This window comes from Oryzias latipes, chromosome 2 (assembly GCF_002234675.1).
Source record: "Oryzias latipes chromosome 2, ASM223467v1".
NCBI classification, from domain to species: domain Eukaryota; kingdom Metazoa; phylum Chordata; class Actinopteri; order Beloniformes; family Adrianichthyidae; genus Oryzias; species Oryzias latipes.
This window is the reverse complement of record NC_019860.2, coordinates 10,479,557-10,499,903: the sequence shown is the minus strand read 5'-3', so window position 1 is coordinate 10,499,903 and position 20,347 is coordinate 10,479,557. Positions and strand designations below refer to the sequence as shown.

At 43.8% G+C, this 20,347-nt stretch overlaps 1 protein-coding gene across 13 annotated transcripts in view; it reads right to left on the bottom strand.

Annotated features, from left to right (window-relative positions):
- Positions 1 to 20,347, bottom strand: part of LOC101164707 (CLIP-associating protein 1-A) — a 45,329-nt gene that overhangs the window by 10,828 nt on the left and 14,154 nt on the right. For 4 of the 13 annotated variants that reach the window (XM_023964251.1, XM_023964269.1, XM_023964255.1 and 1 more), the window contains 26 exons: positions 16,067 to 16,201; positions 15,904 to 15,968; positions 15,735 to 15,827; positions 15,508 to 15,653; positions 14,471 to 14,606; positions 14,132 to 14,202; positions 13,845 to 13,904; positions 13,294 to 13,371; positions 12,089 to 12,256; positions 11,389 to 11,429; positions 11,014 to 11,211; positions 10,855 to 10,881; positions 10,340 to 10,435; positions 9,701 to 9,892; positions 6,678 to 6,782; positions 6,390 to 6,446; positions 5,831 to 5,928; positions 5,722 to 5,745; positions 5,325 to 5,572; positions 5,167 to 5,230; positions 4,603 to 4,605; positions 4,357 to 4,520; positions 3,998 to 4,220; positions 3,825 to 3,920; positions 1,839 to 1,985; positions 1,644 to 1,750 (listed from right to left, as the gene is read on the bottom strand). In XM_023964251.1, the coding sequence (XP_023820019.1) occupies positions 1,644 to 1,750; positions 1,839 to 1,985; positions 3,825 to 3,920; positions 3,998 to 4,220; positions 4,357 to 4,520; positions 4,603 to 4,605; positions 5,167 to 5,230; positions 5,325 to 5,572; positions 5,722 to 5,745; positions 5,831 to 5,928; positions 6,390 to 6,446; positions 6,678 to 6,782; positions 9,701 to 9,892; positions 10,340 to 10,435; positions 10,855 to 10,881; positions 11,014 to 11,211; positions 11,389 to 11,429; positions 12,089 to 12,256; positions 13,294 to 13,371; positions 13,845 to 13,904; positions 14,132 to 14,202; positions 14,471 to 14,606; positions 15,508 to 15,653; positions 15,735 to 15,827; positions 15,904 to 15,968; positions 16,067 to 16,201 (2,842 nt within the window). Of the gene's footprint in view, positions 1 to 1,643; positions 1,751 to 1,838; positions 1,986 to 3,824; positions 3,921 to 3,997; positions 4,221 to 4,356; positions 4,521 to 4,602; positions 4,606 to 5,166; positions 5,231 to 5,324; positions 5,573 to 5,721; positions 5,746 to 5,830; positions 5,929 to 6,389; positions 6,447 to 6,677; positions 6,783 to 9,700; positions 9,893 to 10,339; positions 10,436 to 10,854; positions 10,882 to 11,013; positions 11,212 to 11,388; positions 11,430 to 12,088; positions 12,257 to 13,293; positions 13,372 to 13,844; positions 13,905 to 14,131; positions 14,203 to 14,470; positions 14,607 to 15,507; positions 15,654 to 15,734; positions 15,828 to 15,903; positions 15,969 to 16,066; positions 16,202 to 19,355; positions 19,539 to 20,347 lie in introns of those variants that run through there. The other 9 variants (XM_023964267.1, XM_023964274.1, XM_023964278.1 and 6 more) reach the window with 8 other exon arrangements.

Genomic DNA, 20,347 nt, shown 5'->3' with positions numbered 1-20,347 from the left:
TTGAGAAAAAAATAGCCGCTTGGCGGAACTGATATCCGCTTCCGGTTTTTCAAACCCTACTGCGCATGTGCGAATGATTTATTCCGACCGAAAGTGTGACCTTAGTGAACGTTTGTTATATTCTGAAAACATTTTTCTGGAACCATGTACACGGTTGGATTCTAATCCGACCATTGATCCGGTCAAGATAGTTTTCACATGTAACCGCGGCTTATGGTGTCCACTCGCAGCGTGGCGGGGGCGTGGCATCCCGATGGTGTCTCTCCATCGGGATGTCAGTCACCCATCACGATGGACGATGGCATCGGCACAACCCTAGTGGGAAGTTTGGCATTTGTAAGGATAATGACAGTTGCTCGCTCATATGACGTGCGGGTGATGTTTCTTAACCTCGCATGTTGTGTAGGTGATCGCGATGACCTGCCGCCCACAGCATGCCAGAAAAAAAAAGCATTTCACTCAACGGGCTCACCGACTGGTCTGCGAGATTGATATTTTGCCGGCAACCTGCATGCCTCATGCAGGTTTACCAGTTTATTTTCACCCAGCATGAAGGCAGACGTGTCATGCAGTGCGTTTGTTCACGTGTGTTTAGTTTGCCACCTGTTAGTGCGTTCATTGAGGCGATAAATGGAAGAGGTATTCCTCATAACGTGACAAACATTTTTCATCTTCATTGGCACATATGAAAGGCAGCATCCAAGCTTTTGTGTTGCACTAGACGCTCAGTGACACAGAGGCCCAGAACAGGTTCTGATCCATTTCAGATTAAGGAATTAACTCAAAGTCAGTGTTTGAGATTGATTTCTGATTCAGCTCTTGTGGATCTGAGCTTCTGAAAAATCATGTAGTTTATGAACTGAATCTACAACTGACGTACAAATGTAACTTTGAATGAAAATAGATTGTAAAAACAGTTGAAAAGACTTTTCAGTCACTTTATTAAAACGATAAATATAGCTTGTTTTTTCATTGTAGGGAGTGAGCTTAGTGCATGTTTATTAACATAAATATGCACTTGATCCATTAAGAACCAGATACTAACAAATATGCACCACACACTCCCTTTCAACCAATAAATCCAACTGTACTTGACTTAAGCTGATTATATATAAAGAATCTAATGTGACCTAAGTGTGTATCGTAAGCTTCACTGCAAAAATCTCTATAAATGTGAGTACTTGTTGTTCTGTCTACAATTAATGCTTAAAAGAAACCAAAATATCAAATCAAAAAAAGGCAGACCATACACAATCAAATCAAATCAAACAAGACCAGAATCAAATAAAATAAAAACTAAAAAAAAAAAAAAAAAAAATCAAGCCATTTAAATTCAAATATTCAAAAAAAAATCTAATAAGATGACATCAGATCAAATCAAAACTAACTAAATCAGGCCATATTAAATGAAATAAAATCATATTAGATCAAATCAAATCAAGTAGTAGTATAGTAATAATGGTAAGTCTGTTGCTGTAACTACGAAATGATGCCTGAGCTGGCGAAGATTCGTTCCTGGATGTTTTATATCGAACATGTTTTTTGAAGAAGGTTTAGAAAATGGAAATAATTAACAATAAGACATCCTCAATGCAGGACCTATGCAAAAGTTTCCATGAAGCCAGACAGAGGGGTGGGTGTACCTGGAGGAGAGACTCCCGTGGGAGCAGTTTGTGGGCGAGGTGAGCGGGCTGCCACGGCTTCCCGGCGCGCGAGGAGGCGTGCGCGTGGCCGAGTTACTGGGAGCTGCCTAAAATGGAGACGGCAAGCGAGAAGGCGGTGTGAAACCAACACATCTATCCGGCAACGTTTGTCTGACTGAGGAGGGTGGGGATTACCATGGCGACGGCAGTGCTGGCGCTCCTCAGGTGGTTGTGCAGCAGCTTGGTGGTGCCGTCCTGAAAGGTCTTGGGCAAAGCGCCGAGTAGCATGGTGAACTCAGGAGTGTTGAGCTCGAAGAGCGCGATCAGCACCACCTGCGCCGCCTGCACACAAACACACACACACAGGATTAAAGGGAGCTCCTCCTGCCGGGAAATGAAGAACCTTCAGTGTGAGGAACGTCGCCTGACTCTCTGAAAAGTTCATAAAATGATTCTGACGATTGATTAATGTCACAAAATCAGAGGAAAAGTCAGTATTTTCCAAAATGCAACAAAACTTAAGTATGTAGTTTGTTACTCTGATTAAAGAAACAAACTGTTCCGAAATTGACTAAAATCGAGTAGAGTAGCTCGAATTTACAAATGATATGGGTTTGAATCAGTCCTGGGGGCTCTGACTCAAAGGTGAATGAATTCCATGAAGACGAACAACGGAAACCCGTTAGCAGAGTAGTAGGATAAGACTGCGGAGAAGCTCAATAAGAGTTGTGATACTTTGGAATTTGGGAAACTCAGATATAAATACTGTGATCACGACTTTGGGATGGAAGATTTGTCACTCTCACTGATTTGTCACGAGCTCGGGCTCGTCAAGGTAAAGCAGGAGTTTTCCAGTCTACGGATAGCAAGTGACAAAGAAGAGGTTGTGAACTTCTCTAGTCCAGTTTTCCAGTTAAGCTTTAGTCAAATGCACCAGTACAGGAGTTGACCTGTGTGAACACTGTGGGTTTGGGGAGCGTCACAGAGATGAGCAATTCCCTTGAAGCTCGTACGGCCACTTCAATTGACGTCATGAAAATGGAACGTACCATTGTTGGAAGAGTGTTGGGAAACATTCGTAAGGCTAACGTATGTAGCACGCACTTAGCACATACAGGCGGTGCTGTCATATGGAGCCCTTATGTCACACTCCAGTCATTAGATGGTGCGGGTACTGGCTCCTTAATGGAAACACGCACAGAGTGTGCATGTGGTTAGTATGCTACAGCCCTTAGGCAACCGCAAAAACAACACTCTGATTGTATAATTACCTTATTTCTGGCAGTAAGGCTGCATGCAAGGAGCCTGCACTCACGGATTTAAACATGAAAAATCTGTAAGACACATCTGCTACAACCTGTCGCCCAGAGCATCTCATAAAAAAACATGTGCATGATTATTTTTGCTCCACAGGCTAACCGAGCGGTCTACTACCTTGATGTGTTCAGGTTTGGTTGCAGATCGCTGCAAGTAGCTACTTTAAATTAGTAAGAAAAGAGATATTTTCGTTTACCTTAATTAACTTCATTGAATGTTCACTGATTAAAAAAGAAAAGAGAGGGTTACTAATGATAGTCAAACCTTTGAAAGTACAAACCTTCCCCTCGCATTAGTGCGGATGCATAACCTGTTCATATAATGCTTCTCCAGAGAATTATATGACATATAAACCGTACTTTCTATTTCCTTTCTAGGTACAGAGTTTGTTCTAGAAAGATTGAAACTTTTTTTTGATGCATTTTGGAAAATCTAAAAGAAAGCAGATTGTTTTTGTTTTTTTGTAAAAGCCTTTTTCTGAACTACAATCTCGCTAAATCTAAAGAGCAAAACTCAGAATTTGATGAAAAGACACATATATTCTAAAGAAAATGAACATTTAAAAGGTTAAAGTGATCAATGAGGATTTGGGGGGGGGGGGGGGGGGGACATGCAGCTTGCTGCTTTTTCACAGATTTTGTCAGAATCATGCTGGAGAGGCTGTAAGAGAAGAGTCTGCATTAGAACCAGAGCTGAAAACTGAACTGATTAATCAGCAGGAGCAGAAACACCGAATCAGGCGGATGTTAGAGATCCGTTAGTTTCCACACATCAGTCTGCAGGCGGACAGACGAACGCTCAGCTGCTCTCGCTGCGCTCTACTCCGGTTCATTCTTGCGGCTCATGCTGTCGGGACGGGAGTACCTGCTTGCACCTCTCCTCCAGGTTGCCCTCCCCTGGCAGAGAGGCCACAGTGCCGGCTCGGCCTGACGGCTCCTCACCAGCCCAGCTTTGCAGGGTCTGGGTTTTAGGCGGAGGAAGAGTTTAACGGGGGTATGGAATCAAGACTAGAAGGCGACGGGAGGCTGCGGCCCTACCTTGCGCACGTCGGAGCTCTTGGGCTCGGTGGTCCAGGTGATGATGCGGGAGACGGCGAGGCGGGTCTCGCTGGAGTTGACAAAGTCGGCGGGGTCCATCTGGCGGGCCAGGGCCTCGATGTAGCGCAGGATGGCCACCTTCACCTTCAGGTTGGGCGTCTGAGTCTGATCGACGATGAAGCGCATCAGGATGTTGAACTGCTGCTCATACGGGAAGGACTCTCTGCAGGGAGACGCAAAACCACAGGTCCCGGGAAAAGTTCTGACAGCAGGGCGGAACCTAAGCTCCCATTTAGAAGGGAAGCCCTCTCCACAACATTAAATACTAATCCCTGCACATTTTGAGGGTTTTGGCTGACCTGGTGACGTCCAGCGCCTTCTGGACTTTAGCCTGGACAGAGCCCAGGAGGTCGGCTCCCATCTTCTTCAACAGCTGGGTGAGCAGGACAAAAAGCCAGTCCTGCAGGTCGTCCCGGTGCAGAACGACGAAGTCCACCAGGGTCTCCAGGAACATGCTGAAGACCTGCAGCGCGGAGAGCCGCAAAGGGAAGCGGTGAGACGAGCGGCAGACACTCCGGTCATGAGCAGGTGAGGGAGACACTTACTCTCTGAGGTTTGTTAGAGTCCACAGCAACGGGAGGCATGCAACAAGAAACACTCTGTTAGTTCAGATGAGAATTAGCGCCGATTCCCCGCCGTTCCCAGGGGTCTTTCAATTATGATGATGTCTGAGTTATTTTCTAGGACATAGTTTCTGCAGAGCGGCAGTCGTTATGTTGCCGTAGAGCAACCCCACCCCAATTCCCGTCCCCGTATATGAAAGCTCTCAGTTTACGCGCTCCCCTGCTAGCTTATAGCCCCCTCACAGCCTCAAACTAACATTACTGGTCTATAAGGCATCAGAATGGAGCAGAGCAGGGAACTTGTGCTACATCCAACATACGTTCTACATCACAAATACCATCTTTTTCAAACAGCATTGTTTTTTTTTTTTGCATGCTCCTGATTCACAACAGTTTGCATAAAGAAACACTTCACACAGAGAAATGCCACAAGAACATGTTTCAGCACCAGAAGCATGATTTGTGGGTCTTTAAGGAGTGGCAGATCGGGCTGGTTCATAAGTCAGAAGAGTCGGCCGCGTCATGCAGAAGCTCGGTTGGCCTCACCTTGCTGTGAGGGTCTGCAAACATCCTGGTGAAGATCTCACAGAGCCGCTTCAGTTCCACGCGGCTGCAGACAGACGCAAGCGTCTCAGAGAAGATCGCAGCATGGCTCACGGAAAAAAAAAAAGAAGAAAAGAAATGGGCAAAAAGACCAGCCCCACCTGAGCATCCTCTGGCTTTTGAGTAAGTTCTGCAGCCCCAGCAGACCCTCCTTCCTCTCGGACCAGTTGGCGCTGGCGCAGTGGTTCAGCACCTCGGCCACGTCCTCCATCTGCCGCATGTAGTGCGGCGTCACCCCGCCGTTGCGCGAGCTGTACGAGCGCTCCGAGCAGGCGCTGGAGGCGTCGCTGTTGGCGTCGTCGTCCGAGTACATGCCGGGGGACTCGAAGCGTCGCCGCGCCGGGCGCCTCTGCGATAGGTGAGAACGGGAGGTATCAGAGGGTGGAGAAACAGGAGGACGATGGAGCATGCTTTTCCCTTTTCCTTTAATGTCACAGAACAAACACTGCAGATTCTGACATTACACCGCGGTCTGCATGCAGCGACACGTGTCTGTACCTTACTCCTGGAGTCTCCTAGGAGCTGCAAGTGAAGTTCAGACATGGAAATTACTGCTGAGCTGAAGCACAGTAACCTTCTCGTCTACCGCTTCCTCCCTGTTACCTACCAGAGCATCTGCGACGGCGGCCTCCACCTCTGTGCCTGTGTTGAGGATCCTCATTGCGTTGACGGAAGCGGAGATCCGAGCCTGATGGGACAGCCGGTCTGAGGGGGAACAGAACTAACTGTAAAAAAAACAACTGTCGAGTCAGAACAAAGAAAGCCCCCCCCCCCCCCCCCCCCCCCAAAAGAAGCGCATGAGGTGAAGCTTTAATTGAGCCATTTGAGTCTGGTTTGTCGAGCTGTTTTAGTGACCAGAACCCAACCCAAACAGCAGAGCAGAACAAAGAGGTCCAGTTCAAAGCAGAACCGTAAATCAAAGGGTGAAAGCTGCAAACCCACAGAAAAGGCCTAACAAAAGAAAACCTCAATAAATGAGCAAAAAAAAAGCTTCAAAGGTGTTTATGATAAAATAACATAGTTCTTTGCAGTGCACGATGATGAGGGATGTCGCCCCCTGCTGGTGCAAAGGTGCACCACCCTCTCAAGGGGAGCGGGAGGCGGGCAAATGAGGGCGTGAACGTATAAAACCCAACCCAGAGCTGCAGGTGGATTCCTGCTTTCACCTGAGCAGCACTCTGCGGACGACAGCGCGCTGGTGGAGCGGGAGTGGCGGCGGCTCACTGCGGGAAGGCGGGGGGGAAGGGAGGGAGGGAGGGGGACGCAAGAGTTGACATCAGAACTATAGAAGTGTTGCTGCAAAAACCTCCTGAGGGGGTTAGACAGACAAACCAGTCGCATGCAGAAGAACAATCTGACCCCCCTCCACCACCACCACCAGCATTCCACCACCATCAAACCAACCGAAAACCTCATCTTTCCTTAGAGGAGGGGGGTGGATCAGCTGTACTCACCCAGGGGGGAGAAACCCCTGGCGGGGCTGGTGTCGCGGCTGCTCTCGCGACTGGTTTCGCGGCTGCAGCCCTGACTCATGCTGGGGCGAGGGATGCGACTCCGGGCTGGACGGCCCAGCGGAGGGACAGACAGACAGACAGCAGTGCAGGGGGAGAGTTTAGCCGGCAGCACACAGACAGACAGACAGACAGACAGACCTGCAGCTCTGCAGAGACGTTAATGAGCAGAGAAGTTAAAGTGTCGTTTCACTGGAGCTCAAAGTGACGATGAGGAGGAGGAGGAAGACTCAGGTTTAGTGTGAGCAGCATGCACATGAAAACATGACCTCCCTCAGTAACAATGACAGCATTTAGATACAGGTCTGCGGGATGCGCTCCTGAAGGAACCGTTTTCCTGGTTTTAGGAAAAAACAATCAACTCATCTAAAAAAATAAACTGCCTTTCTTCAAATTTCTCAAATCTTAACTTTATTTTTGACCTACAAATCATTTTTCTTTGTTTTTATAAAAAGATATTGTTTACCTGGTAACAGCTAAGCTCCTCCGTTTATTATTTTACACATTTTTCCAACATTCAAACAAAAGAAAATACAAGAAAAATGCAAAATCTTATTTAAACCTTAATCTTTTATACTCTTAGAATACCATGCTTATAATTACAACAAGACAACACTTTCACCATAAAAAAAGCAAGGATAAAATTCTATTTTTGTAGTGTTTTGAAATAGCTTTTTAAATTCATTTCCAAAATGATTCCATTTGTTCACCCCAAATGCAGACACACAAAAACCTTTCCTGGTGGTTCACATCAGAGCTATAGACTGGAAGACTTGGAGATTATAGAAGGATGTGAAAAGAAATTATGCTGTTTGATATTTAATTTATTTTAATCATTTAGAATGTAAAAAAAAATGTTTATTTGATTCTGATTGGCTGCTGGGTGTGGATTAAAAAGTGATCATCCACAGTGATATTTAATGCACGCCTAAAAAAGAAATCCTGGTGACATAGCTTAAATGTTCTAGATCAGTGTTTTTCAACCTTTATTGAGCCACGGCACACTTTAACCTTGACAAAAATCCTGCATCCAGCATTCAAAAAAAAAAAAAAAAAGGAGAAACTCATAGTCTGTATTGATCTACAGCCCCTCTGCAATCTCACATGCATGTTTGTGATAATTGTGGCAGAAAAAGCTGGAAGCAGCAGCTGCTTTTTCTAAAAGATGTAATAAAAGTTAAGTTAGGAGATTCAAAAGCGGTTTGATGTGTGTTTGTTGTTGTGTCAAGACGTTAAGAGGAGAGACTCGTGCGCCGAGAAGCTGTCACTTTAACCCATTGCATCATGGGAGATGTAGTGCAATAATTCGCCAAACGCTGACAGACTCGCGTCTCTGAGCTTCATTGTTTTGTTCACTTGTTCCACGTCTGATACCGGATTCTGTGGGAAGCTACACCGCTAAAGACGAGCTTTAGCTGGTATTTTTGTTGGAACTGAGAGACTTATGAGCTAAATCGAAACAAGGAAGTGAAGACTTCAACCACTTCTGATTGGTCAGACTAATGACATGTGATTAAGACTCCAAGAATGATTAGTGGAGACAGATAAAGGGGCGGGACTTTTCAGGAAAACGGCTTTAGGTTCAGCTAAATCACAGTACCGTGATTCTTATCAAAGTGTCTTTAATAGAATCAAATAAACACAAAGAAAAAAGTATTTTACGATCTTTCATATTCCTAATTTCTCAGTGTTTTATCAGGGCCTGTTTGGATGAACAAAGAGCTGATATCCTGGAGATGGGAAATGTTTTTAGATCAGTTAATGAGGGCAATTTCCCACGGCACACCTGACCATCTCCCACGGCACACTAGTGTGAACACCAGTTGGTGTTCCAATCATTAACATATTTTAAACAAATTAAAAGAAAAACAGGTTTGCATTTGGTTTGTGTATTACCAAGAGTCTGGCCATACAATATGTGTCTCACGATACGATATGTATCGCGATACATTTTAATTGTCACTTGTTCTCATCTGGAGCCCACTACAAACCCCCACAATCCGCGTTTTTGCATGGTACTGAGTTTGGGTTCGGTATCCATACCAAGCAAAAACGAAGTAGTGTCTTATGACAACAAAAACTGCGAGGTTCACTGAACATTTAGCATTTAATACCAGCTGATCTCGCAAATCTTGTTGTTTTGTGTGGTGTAGAGCTGCTCAAAGAGCCTCAGTGTGCTCTGCTGCCAACTAGCAGTGGAGAGTTTAGGTGGAAAACACGAGTCGGACGCTCAGGAATAATTAAAGAAATATCGTCCTGACAGCATTTTAAATCGACATAAGCGATATATCGCTGAATCGCTATTTCACGGTTTATCCCAACAGCAAGACAGTAAAAAAAAGGAGTGATTTTATAGTTTACTTTAACCTGTTTGGTTAATTTTGGTCATTTTGAAGATGCAGCAAAAGAGAAAGAGAGAGAAGTTTCTTTAAAACAAACTTTTGCTTCATCATCTGGACAAAAACAAGCGGTACACGGTGAACTTTCTGTCTGATCTGATGCTTCATTGAACCCATCGTGACGATCAGCATATACTGCATATCGCTTTCCTTTGCCGCTGCAGTCGAGGCTGTTACCATGTCAACGCTTCGCACCATGTATCAAATAATTTAAATCTAAAAAAATAACAGGAAAAAGGTCCGAAAAATTGATTGAATACACATTATTTTGTAAGGGACCATGGTTTGAGCGAGATCATTTCCTTTGAGGTGTCCATTATCAGAAATGAACAGTTAATTTCGTTAATTTCGGACTTCTCTGGCATTCTCCCTTCCATACTTCAGCACAATAGGTGAGGTAGGGGAGCACTAGCTGCTTCGCTTTATTTATTATTCAGAGAATTTTGGCAGTTTTTGACTTTTACGCGTCTTATGTGGAGTTTCCCTGACAATTCACGGTCTTTTAGGATTCCCAAAAATGTGCTCTCTTGTACATTTTCAACTGTCTATTCTCCGCTCAACACTCACCGGCGCCCGATCTGGTGGGGCTGTTATCCCGGCTGCATCCCTGACTTCGGTGGCCTCTGGGACGGTTTTTCTCACTGTAGCTGCTGCTGATGCTGGTGGGGGTTTGAGGGGAGGGGGCGCCCATGGTGGGTCTGGGGATTCTGCCGTAGGTGGAGGTGAGGAGTCTCCCTGGAGAACCAGACCGGCTGCCAGCTGAAGCCCAGTGAAACATAGACCGTAAGCCCACATTAGTTAACTCACACCGCCATGCCTCACATTTGAAGATGACATCATACAAAATAATTGAATCGTGTAATCTTTTTTGGTGTCCGATCCTGTTAATTGCAGAAAACATGCTTACAAAAAAAGACTTAACGAAGATTTTGTGTTAATGGAATTTCTGTTGGGTTGCACGGTGGTGTAGTGGTTAGCACTCATCTCACAGCAGGAAAGCCCTAGTTTGAAGTTAATGTCTGTCTGTTTTTTTTTTTATCTATGCATTTCATAGTTTCTGTAATGAGTTTGATAAATTTGTGCTATTTTTTTATTGTATTTCCAACAATTAATGCTTGAAATAGAAATAAATCAAATGAAAATCAATCAAACTCGTGCATCACTTCTTCCTTATATGAAACAAAGGTCATTTTTGGGATCACTCACGCTGAGACTGAGAGACGACCTTCCCTCGGCTGCGCCCGCGGCTGTCCGTCAGGGAGGGGCTGTTTCCGGAGCTCGTCCTCCTCGTTCGAACCCGACCTTTTGCAGAACGGGAGGATGAAAAGTGTTACTGCTGTGAGGCCCGACCCCGGTCCTAAACTGAGAGCCATCGACAATCCAAAAACAAAAGGATGAAATCACAACATTCCAATCATGAATCACAGGTTGAGAGTTTCCTGAGACTCCACGACATTCAGAGACCGACAGATCTAAAGACATGCAGAAGAGTCCAAAACGTCAAAGACAGCTTCACAAGACGAGCTCAAGAGTGTGAATCATGTGAGTGATGACGGACAAACAAATCTAGATCCCTTCGTTTGTTCGAGGGTTTGAAAGCAGCTGCCCGCAGAGGCGCAGGCAGCTCCTCGGCTGTGGAGGCCAACAGGAAACGGTGAACCATGCGGGGCGGGGACAGAAACGGACCATCACTACAGTCAGGGTGGAAGCAGCTGTCTTACCGTCTGCGTGGACAGACCGCGAAGCGTCTAGGCGTCAGCGGAGACACAACAGGGGTCACAATCAGCAACGGGAATAGTTTTTTTTTTTTTTGGGAGGGGGTGGTCTGTGGAAGCCGCAGTTGCTGTGTGTTTTCTGTCAGTGAACGCCGGCGGTCTTACCTAAAGAGGCGTACGATCCAGGAGGAAGCGCCGAGGCTGAGCTGAAGGGGGAGGACGGCACCGCCGAGGAGACGGCGCTCATCCTGGTGCGAGCGTTGGCGGAGGCTGCGGCGTTGACGTCGACGTCGCTGCGAGAGCGGTGGAGCGAGCCTGGAGACGAGGCCGTGGCGGGCTTCCTGGTGGAGGGGACCGCTTTGGCTGTGGGACGGGAGGAAACGCAGGAGTTCTCTGACTACATGGCACGCAGAGGAATTTCTTCTTCAGTTTGCAGATGCTTCCGGCAGAAAGTATTCTACTTTCCCGTTGCCACGGCAACTCCTCTCGTTCATGAATTTCTGTTTACGGTATGTAACGTTAAATTGGTAGTCTGCTCACATCTGCTGCTTCCAACGCTGTTCTTCACAGACAGGGGGCGACTGTGGGGAGAAAATAAAAATGGTTTTGTTTTTATTTCTTCAGCGGCTTCGGTTTGTGTGGTTTGGTTGATAGAAATCACTGATCTAGATTCCCCACATGCAGACAAAGACCCCGACTCAGCTGTTAATGGAGACTAATCAAATCAAATCCAACTGTATTTATAAAGCCCTTGTCCTACAGGAGAGAAAACAGGAGGTTGGCAGGTTCCTGTAGCATTTTTCTTATGCTGGTGGATATATCTAAAGAAAATTAAGCTCATTTTCTCCATTGAAATCATTGTTGACGAGGAGCAGATGAAAAAGATGGCGGCAGAAAAAGATTGTTCTAGTGACGAGGAAAAGACGCCAGGCTGGCCACAAACGCCCTGCTCCAAGCTCTCAGTAGTGGGGAGAGGAAGGGCGGGGGGCGGGGCCTCTACATGCCAATGGTCCCACCCACAACAAATTTCGCCCTGCAGAAACTACGTCCTAGAAAGTGAAACACGTTTTATGATTTTGTGTATAAACTGAATAAACATACATAAAAGACCAGTGGGAACGCTTTAGATGAAAATGCGATCGGAGGGGGTCTGTCAATTTATGATGGAGATGACTGTCTATCCTACTCAGAGAAAACCACCCAGGCCAACGGTGATTAGTTTAGACACAAAGAGTCTCACTTGAGGCTCTCCTGAGACGAGGAGGAGGAGCGGTCAGACGCGGGCAGAGACATCAGACTGTCTCCGCTCCTCAGATGAGCCTGCAGAGCTTTCTGATAGGACGACTCCAGAGCCTGGAACAGCTGCTCCGCCTCCCTGCTGAAGTGGGCGTGGAAACCCCAGTAACACCTGAAACCACAAAGAAGAAGTCAAATCAGCTGTCAGGACTAAAACGGTCCCATCTGACGACTTTTGGATGGACTCTCTTGTTTTAGCTGACATTCTCCATGGGTGGTCCCCCACCTTTTTCAGGCAGCGGACCGGCTTTGTGATTTTCACAGATCGGTTTGTACGAGGCTGAAGTTGGCGTCCGATTTTTTAATTTCTTTAAGCCTAAAGTTTCCCTTAAGCTTTGAGGGTAATTAAACCATTAAAATGTGATATAGATTTTCTTATGACCTGTAAATTTTAAAGTAGAAGCTAAAAAAAATTCAGATGCCTTCTTCAGCCTCGTCTGACTTTTAGGTGCGACGGATAAAGGAAAAAAAGACAAAAGGTGACTAAAACTGGTATTTACCAAATATAATCATAAACGTGAATCCACCGTTTGATTGACTTTATTAGCAGAACATTTGGACGACCAGTCGACCTGAATATTATGCATTATATTTTGAGAAGAACTGTCATAATAAATCCAGATTTGGAATAAAGACTTCTGGCTTTTGTCTGTTAAATGCAGATGTCTTTTATTTTGAAATCAAAGTCTCTTCTTCTGCTTCCTCACTGGCTCTTTCCTGTGAAAAAGAGCTTTCTGTTGTTTTTTCTTTAAGTTAAAAGAAAAACGTTGCTAGATGGGGATTTTTAGACTAGAGACCAATCAGCTTAACACGCGTCAAAAATAAGTTGAATTCCAGTAGATTTCCAAAATAAAAGTTCTTTCAGAACTAGATTTTAGATCAAATGAAAAAAGCATAATTGATTACTGATCTACATGAAATACAATGTTTAAAAATTAAATCATTTTCTTTTTTATTTAATAGTATTTTGCGAAAACTTTTCTTTTTTTTAAATAAATAGCAGAACTGGTTCAATGAAACGATTATTGTAAATGTTGACATTTTATAAAGGATAAATTAGAATCCTGAAAAGCAAGAACACTCTTCCTGTGGAGATGCTGTGTAGGGATCAGTTTCAACCAAACCCAGGGGGGTTTGGGTGCGACTTACTTCCTGGCCACAGAGCGGGCCTCTGCATCGGCATCATGAATCCCTTTCTTGATGGTTTCCATGAGAACGGCTACGTGTCTGCGGGAAGAGGAGTCGATGACCGAGAGAAAGACGGATGGAGAAACACAACTTCGGAGCAACAATGGACCAGAAAAAGGTCCGGTTCAACATTTAGAGCGCGCTCAGATGAGGTTTCCTCAGTTTTATGAAATGAAGTAGAAATGCGTGTTTTTTGTCTTCTTTCAGCTGTGATTTGGTGATCAACACTCTGAGCGACTGATCAATGACAGACAGCTCCCCTGACTCTAGGGCAGGGGGGGGGTTGAGCTCAGGTTTCTCCCCGGCGGCTGCAGGGATCAGCGATGCAGAAACACAAAGAGCCCTTTGGACCGGCTGCTGTCGCCATGGAAACGCCGGGGGGACGAACTTGACCCGGAGTCACGTTTCCTCCCACAGTGGCAGGAAGAGATCATCAGAGATCCGTGCGCCGTCGTGGGACTCTGCTGCTCCTGTCTGAAGAACCAGAACGTCGTCAGACCACAGAGCCTCACCTCTCCAAGCTGCTCGCCTGCCACTCGTGCAGCAGCAGGTCCACGAACTCGAAGCAGCGCCTGAAAGCAACACGAAACACAGAAATCTACTTTAAAATCTGTTTTAAAAAAGCAGTTTGACTCCAACTAATAATGCAAAATATAAAACAAATGCAAACAGCGACAATCCTGTTTATTTATTTTATTGCAGGTAATAGGGTAAGCAAAATAAGGGAGGAAAAACCAATAAATTAAAATAAAATAAATGGAACTGATTTGAAGTCAGTGACTCAGAGTGATGCTCTCACCTCCTGACAGCCACAGCTTTGGAAGTACAGTTGCTGGTGATGATGGGGATGAGTCGGGGAAAGTGCGTGTGCTGGAAAGAAACAACATCGTCATCACAAACTGAACTTTATGTCATCAGCGACTCGGCTAAGAGCTGAGCTCCTTTAGATAACACGTCAACAAATATTTAACATCTTCTGCAATGAGAGACTCTTTGTTCTTTCAAAATAAAAGCATCTCCGTGTCTTCATCTTTAAACCCCCTTTTTTTTTCCAAACATGAAGCTTATTTTTAACTTTAAATCCTCTTATCACAGCTCAGTGACTCTTGAGACAGCAACAGAGCGCGATCGAGCTTACTCTGAGGATGAGGCGGATTGCGGCCACGCCTGACGTGGCCATGACTTTGGCACTGTTGGGAACCAGGTTAAGGAGGGTGGGCATGACGGCCTCGGCTGCGTGGTCGAAGCGTCCGCCGAGAACTAAAGAAAAGTAACTGAAGGACAGAAATTGAGCCGTTAGGAAGAATAGAAGGAGAACAAAAGGGCCACAGCAGAAATAAAAATCAGCTCTTCTTCTCCTTCTTTGTCTGAAAAACAGGCAGATAAGAATAATATTGAATACAACATATAACTAAAAAGAAAAATCTATATTTTTGGCCTGATAAATCGTTTGGGAGAAAAAAAAATCAAAATTAATAGGATAAAAAGCCAAATCTTCTGTGAATTGGTAAAGAAAATGCTGGTAAATAACTATGAACGGTTCAATAGTAAAATAGATCCGTTTTTATAAAGATTAAATGTAAACTCAGACAGTTCTAAGATAAGGCTGTGATGCATTCACAAACACAAGCTTGTGTGGGAAAAAGGATCACTCGATTGTCAGCATAGGAGAACCTTAATTCTACTGTTAGATGAAAACAAATAACATGTGTGCAATAAACACTTTAGTTCTTTAGTTATTTTTATCTTATTTACTTTTCATCAAGAGAAACTGAAGCTTTAAAAAGGGCAGTTTCATCATTTTAGTGCCGTAAAATGAATATTGTGTGCGACAACAAAATCTACTTCATTTAAACTCATCTTTAGGTCAGTAAGAGAAAAAAATGTGGAAGAAATGTTTTATTTTATTTGGAAATTTGTAAAAATTATCCATTAATTTTTGCCAAATTAACTTCCTGTAACAAAAACAAAAGATGACTTTTTTTTTAAATAATTTAACTGAAATTTAAAATAACATGTTTTTTATTTAATAAACTTTTTTTTTTTTTTTTTACAAATTCAAGTGTTTTTTTTGTCTGAACGTCTGGTTTACAAAGCTCCAGTTTTCTGTAAAGTTCAGACAGTTTTGGTAAAACCGACACATGGGCCTCGTTTTTCTGCCCCTCACTGACTCACCCCAGAGTGATGCAGGCCTCCCTCACCACCTGAGACCGTAGGTCCTTGGCCGACAACTTGAATGCCGCCTCCATCAGGCGTAACTGCTGCAAAAAGCCGTCAAACTCGGCGGCGCCAGCCAGGAGCAGCGAACGCAACTTTTTGAGCTGTTTGTAAGAGAAGGTGGCAGGAGGTTTAAAAAAAAAAAAAAGAAAAGGAGGGGTGAAGGAAAGGTGAGGATGACGTACAGCTGCCACTCTGAGCTCCCAGTCCCGCTTGTCATCGGAAAGCACGTCTCGGATCTTAGTCAGGGCCTCCTCCACCTCCCTGTTGGAGTAGATCTGATGGAGGAGAGCAGCTTTAAACGGTGTCGTCACCATGTCTGGAAAAAAATAAACAGAAGAAAAAGACTCCTACCTGTATTGAAGGAACATCTTCAAAAGCCTGGATGAAGTCCTCCTCATCCACAGCCCCAGCAGTCGCTGCAGTGTAGAACAAAAGGAAAAGCGTCATGAAGCCACAGAAATCATTCCAGTGTGAGGAGGAGGAGGAGGAGGAGGAAGAACGTCGCACGTCTGACCTGCAGACTTGTTGGCGGAGGCGGGCCGGCGGAACGAGCCCATGCTCACCACCTTCCTCCCCGACAGTGAGGTGGCCTTGGACGAGGATGACGAGCGGCCGCCGTCCACCGAGTCATCGTCCTCGAAGTTCTTATCTGCGGCAGGGAGAGAAGCGGGAACCTCGGGTCACGTGACCAACAACGCACCCGCAGAGAAAGGCAGCAGGCGGCGGTGAACTTTAGCTTCAGCTGACAGCGGCGCAACAAGCTGACGAGGACGATTCTGGGATGACAAACAAACAACTGGGCCTGTGTTTACCCACAGAGGCCGCAGACGTCCTCCTGTGACGAACCGACACGTCACTGTTACTGACAAACACTTTCAGAGGCAAAGATCTACAAAAACCTGGAATTTCTATGTTGAAATGAAAGCAACAAGTGTAAAAAATGTAGGTTATGTGTTTGTTTGTGGAACCTCTTAGAAATTGATTTTATTTATTTATTAAAAAAAGAAAGACATTTTACCTTAAAGATTCATTTTCAGTAAAATGTCCAGCAATGCTTTTTTAATAAATCCCTTATTAATTCTAATAAATTGGACTTTAATTTAATCCCAATTGAACAAAATGATGGTTAAAAACATACAAAAGAAGCAACATTTATAGTAGATTAAAACAGAAAAGGCATCATTTCATGTCATTTTTCACAATTTTACATTTAATTTTGTTAAAAAAAAAAAAAAGTGATGATGGTCTGAAAAGGGGGATGAACACAAACTACAGCGTTTTCACTGTGGTCGGATTTTCAAAATAAAGATAAACTTTGATTTATTGCTTCATAGAAGCTTCCCATGTTGCTTTAATGACTTTTGTCAGACCACTAATGTGTGGACAACTCATCACAGCATGGTGGTGAGTCCAGTCATTGATCTGCAGGGAGAAAATCCCTTTAAACAGAAGCTAGATAAATAAATAAAATAATAATACGACTTTCTGTGATAAATCTCAAATGATCCCCAAAAAAATACAATAAAAATTCTGATTTAGATTTCAAAAATACTGACATGTCTTCTTGGTTTGCAGCAGAACAATTCATTTCCATTCAAACTGTAGTTTACTGAAAAAAAAAAAAAAAATCATAATCAAATAGCGGCGGCAGATCAATCTGGAGTCCCTCCCATCTGTGACTGCCTCAGCAGACTAAGAGAAATCCAGCGTGGTACAAATATTTGAAACATATTTAGTCAATTCTAAGCGGAATCAAACCCAACGATTGGTGTGCGACTCCAAAGAGAGGAGCTGTGCTCCAGTGTAACACCTCTGCATAGAGAACAACCCATGGAGTCCTTCAGCAATCAATCCTTTTTCATTATTTAAAGTTCACACACACACAGTATCAATTAAGATCCATTAGATTGCAGGCTTTACTGTAAAAAAAAAAAAGAAAACCTAGATGTAAACACAAAAGTCCTATGAAATGAGCAGCAGAAGCCAAGTGTGTTTCACTCAATACATTTCCCATATTTGTCAAGCATCTGAGGTTAAAGTCGATCTTCACTTCAAACCTGAAGACAGAACTTTGCAAGTCTGATTAAAGAAAACTTGTATGAAATAATAGAAACTACAGGCCGTCTCCTCCTTTCCTCTGTCTGCTGGAGTTAGCTGAAGCTCCTCAGAACATTTTCCAGAGAAACCCTGATCTGCTGATATTCTTTACCCTCCATAGCTTGGAGGAAGACGAGGGTGTTCTACCCTTGATCTTTGGTTTCACTGCTTTATTTTCCTCTTGTGCACCGAGTTTTGGATCTGTCATCCACTCAAATGTCTGGAGAATGTTTGTTTCCTGTGAAAAAGTTGCAAGATAAATAAGGCTTGCCTGTTTTTGTGAGTAAGACATGAACAAACCATTGACTGTATATGAGAACTGGACTGAGTGACCCCCCCCCCCTGCGTTGCAAACAGGAAGTACCTGTTGAGAAGCCAAAATCCCATAGACTTCTATAGAGACATAACAGCTATTACTCAGTCATTCTATTGGTCAGGATAACATTTTTCATTCATTTTCTAAACCGGTTTTTGGGGTCACAGGGCTGCTGGAGCCTATCCCGGCCACTTGTGGGCGAAGGCACGGAGGGTACACCCTGGACAGGTCGTCAGTCTGCCGCAGTGCCTTAACATGTTCTGGATAATTCCATTTTTTTACTGTGGTGAAAATTATTCAAGTTATATAAACTGACCAATCAAACGCCTCAATGAAAGTCGAAGATTCGAAACAGGGGTTGTCCTGAGCACGCTTTCAACAAGCTCATTTCTGATTGGCCAGAGCAGTTGTCTTAGAAAGTCAGACCGACTCAGACCAATCACTGCTCACTGATGTTTTCTGGCTCCAACATAGCGACGTCTGTATCCCAAAAAAACAGCGACTGAATGGACTTCATTTGGTTGCAGCCAAATCAGGCATGGATGACATCACACCCACTCAGTCCAGTTCTCTATACAGTCAAAGGAAGAAACAAAACCCAAACCAGTGAGCTCAGGATTCACATACTTCATACTATTATTTTTCTTTTGTTTTCACTTCTATTTTATAATTTAAACTTTTTTTTTTAAACTTAAAGGAGAAGCCGTTTTAAGAACCAACTAAATAAAAGCTAATAAGATCATCTTCACACAGGCTAACATCTAAAAGCACAGATGAGTTATTTAGAAATACAGATTCCTGCACATTATCCTATAAACTCTCTCTTTCCATCCCTATTTTATGTTGTAAAGCGCATTTAGTTGCAAAAAAACATTATAATAAAAAACTTTGGAAAACAAAAAAACAAGAATCAATAACATCTTTGAAATAATCTAAAAAAAATGTAATAAAACGAAAAGTCATGCAGGAGGAAATAGCAGTTTAGTGATTCAGAAACAGACATAACTGTATTTTTATAAGGAAAATAAACATCAATGTTACTGAACGTTTCGCCTCCAAATGCATTTTTAAACTAACAGCAGAGGAAGAATACAGATAATCAATGCAATCAGATGAACTCATCAAGTCCAGCCTATGCTTGCTAACACACACACACACACACACACACAAAAACACACAACAGACAGAGGCGATCAGGCTGCTCCACATCCTAAACTCTGGACAACAACGAGCGCAGGAAACTGAGCTGACAACGCCGGACGCACAAACACGCACGCGGTCGCGCACAAACAAACGCACACTCCCGTCCTCCGCCGCTCCTTCCTGTCTGCTCGCATCACATCCTGCACCCATGCAGCTGGAACGGAGAGGAAGAGGAGCAGCCGCTTACAGGGGCAGATCCGCCTGCAGACCAGTTTTCTCAGCATGCCGGCAGACGGACGGTCGGTCAGCGGGTCTGGGGCTCCTCCGATAACCTCGCGCCTTCCTCCTGAGGAAGACTCCTAGACCGGCCCATCCCTCTGTGAGGAGGCAGCATGTGCTTCAACCAGCCTCGTCCTCTGGATGGAGAGGAGCGATGAAGGAGAGAGGGAAGGGGGGGGGGGGGGAGGAGGAGCGGCCGCCACCCAATGAGGGGGAGAGGTGAGGGACTAGGGGACAAACCGTTGCATGGAGGCAGAGCCAAGGGGGAGGAGCCTAAGCGACAGCGGAGCGCTACAATGATGACTCAGGAGAGGAAGAGGAGGAGGGGAAGAAGCTGCTGCTCCATCCGCCCTGGAGGACTTTCACTCACTAAAATATGCTCCTTAGTTTTTTTGTAAATTTTTACTACTATTATTTTTATAATGACAAGGATTCTTTTTATTGAAATATGATAATGTTTGTTTATTGCTAAACTTAAAACATTTAGTCTGAAAAGAAATATGAGAGATGTTGTTATTTAAAAAAGTCCTACAGATAAATAAAACACATAATTTTGTTTTTCCATCGAAAAAAAATGCAAAAATGTTTAATTATAAAATAAATAAACAAACAATAGTCAATAATAAAATCATTATTACTAATAAATAAAGTACAATACCAATTATATTCATGTAAAGGATTTATCTTATTACTGATTTACATGTTTTTATACAACTGATAACAAAATATAGTTTTGACAATTTCAATGGACAGAGAAATACTCTAATATATTTTTGGTTAATTTTAAGAACTATTGTGATTTGAAACCCAAACTTTTAGTGAAAAAAGGTAAAAATATATCTAGTTCTTTTTATGTATAATACTAAAGCATGTGAAGATCTTTGGGGGGGAAAATCTCTTTATTAAAAACACCAGTTCCTTTTCGCTGAAGGATCTGAACCAAAATCGGTATTTTCCGCA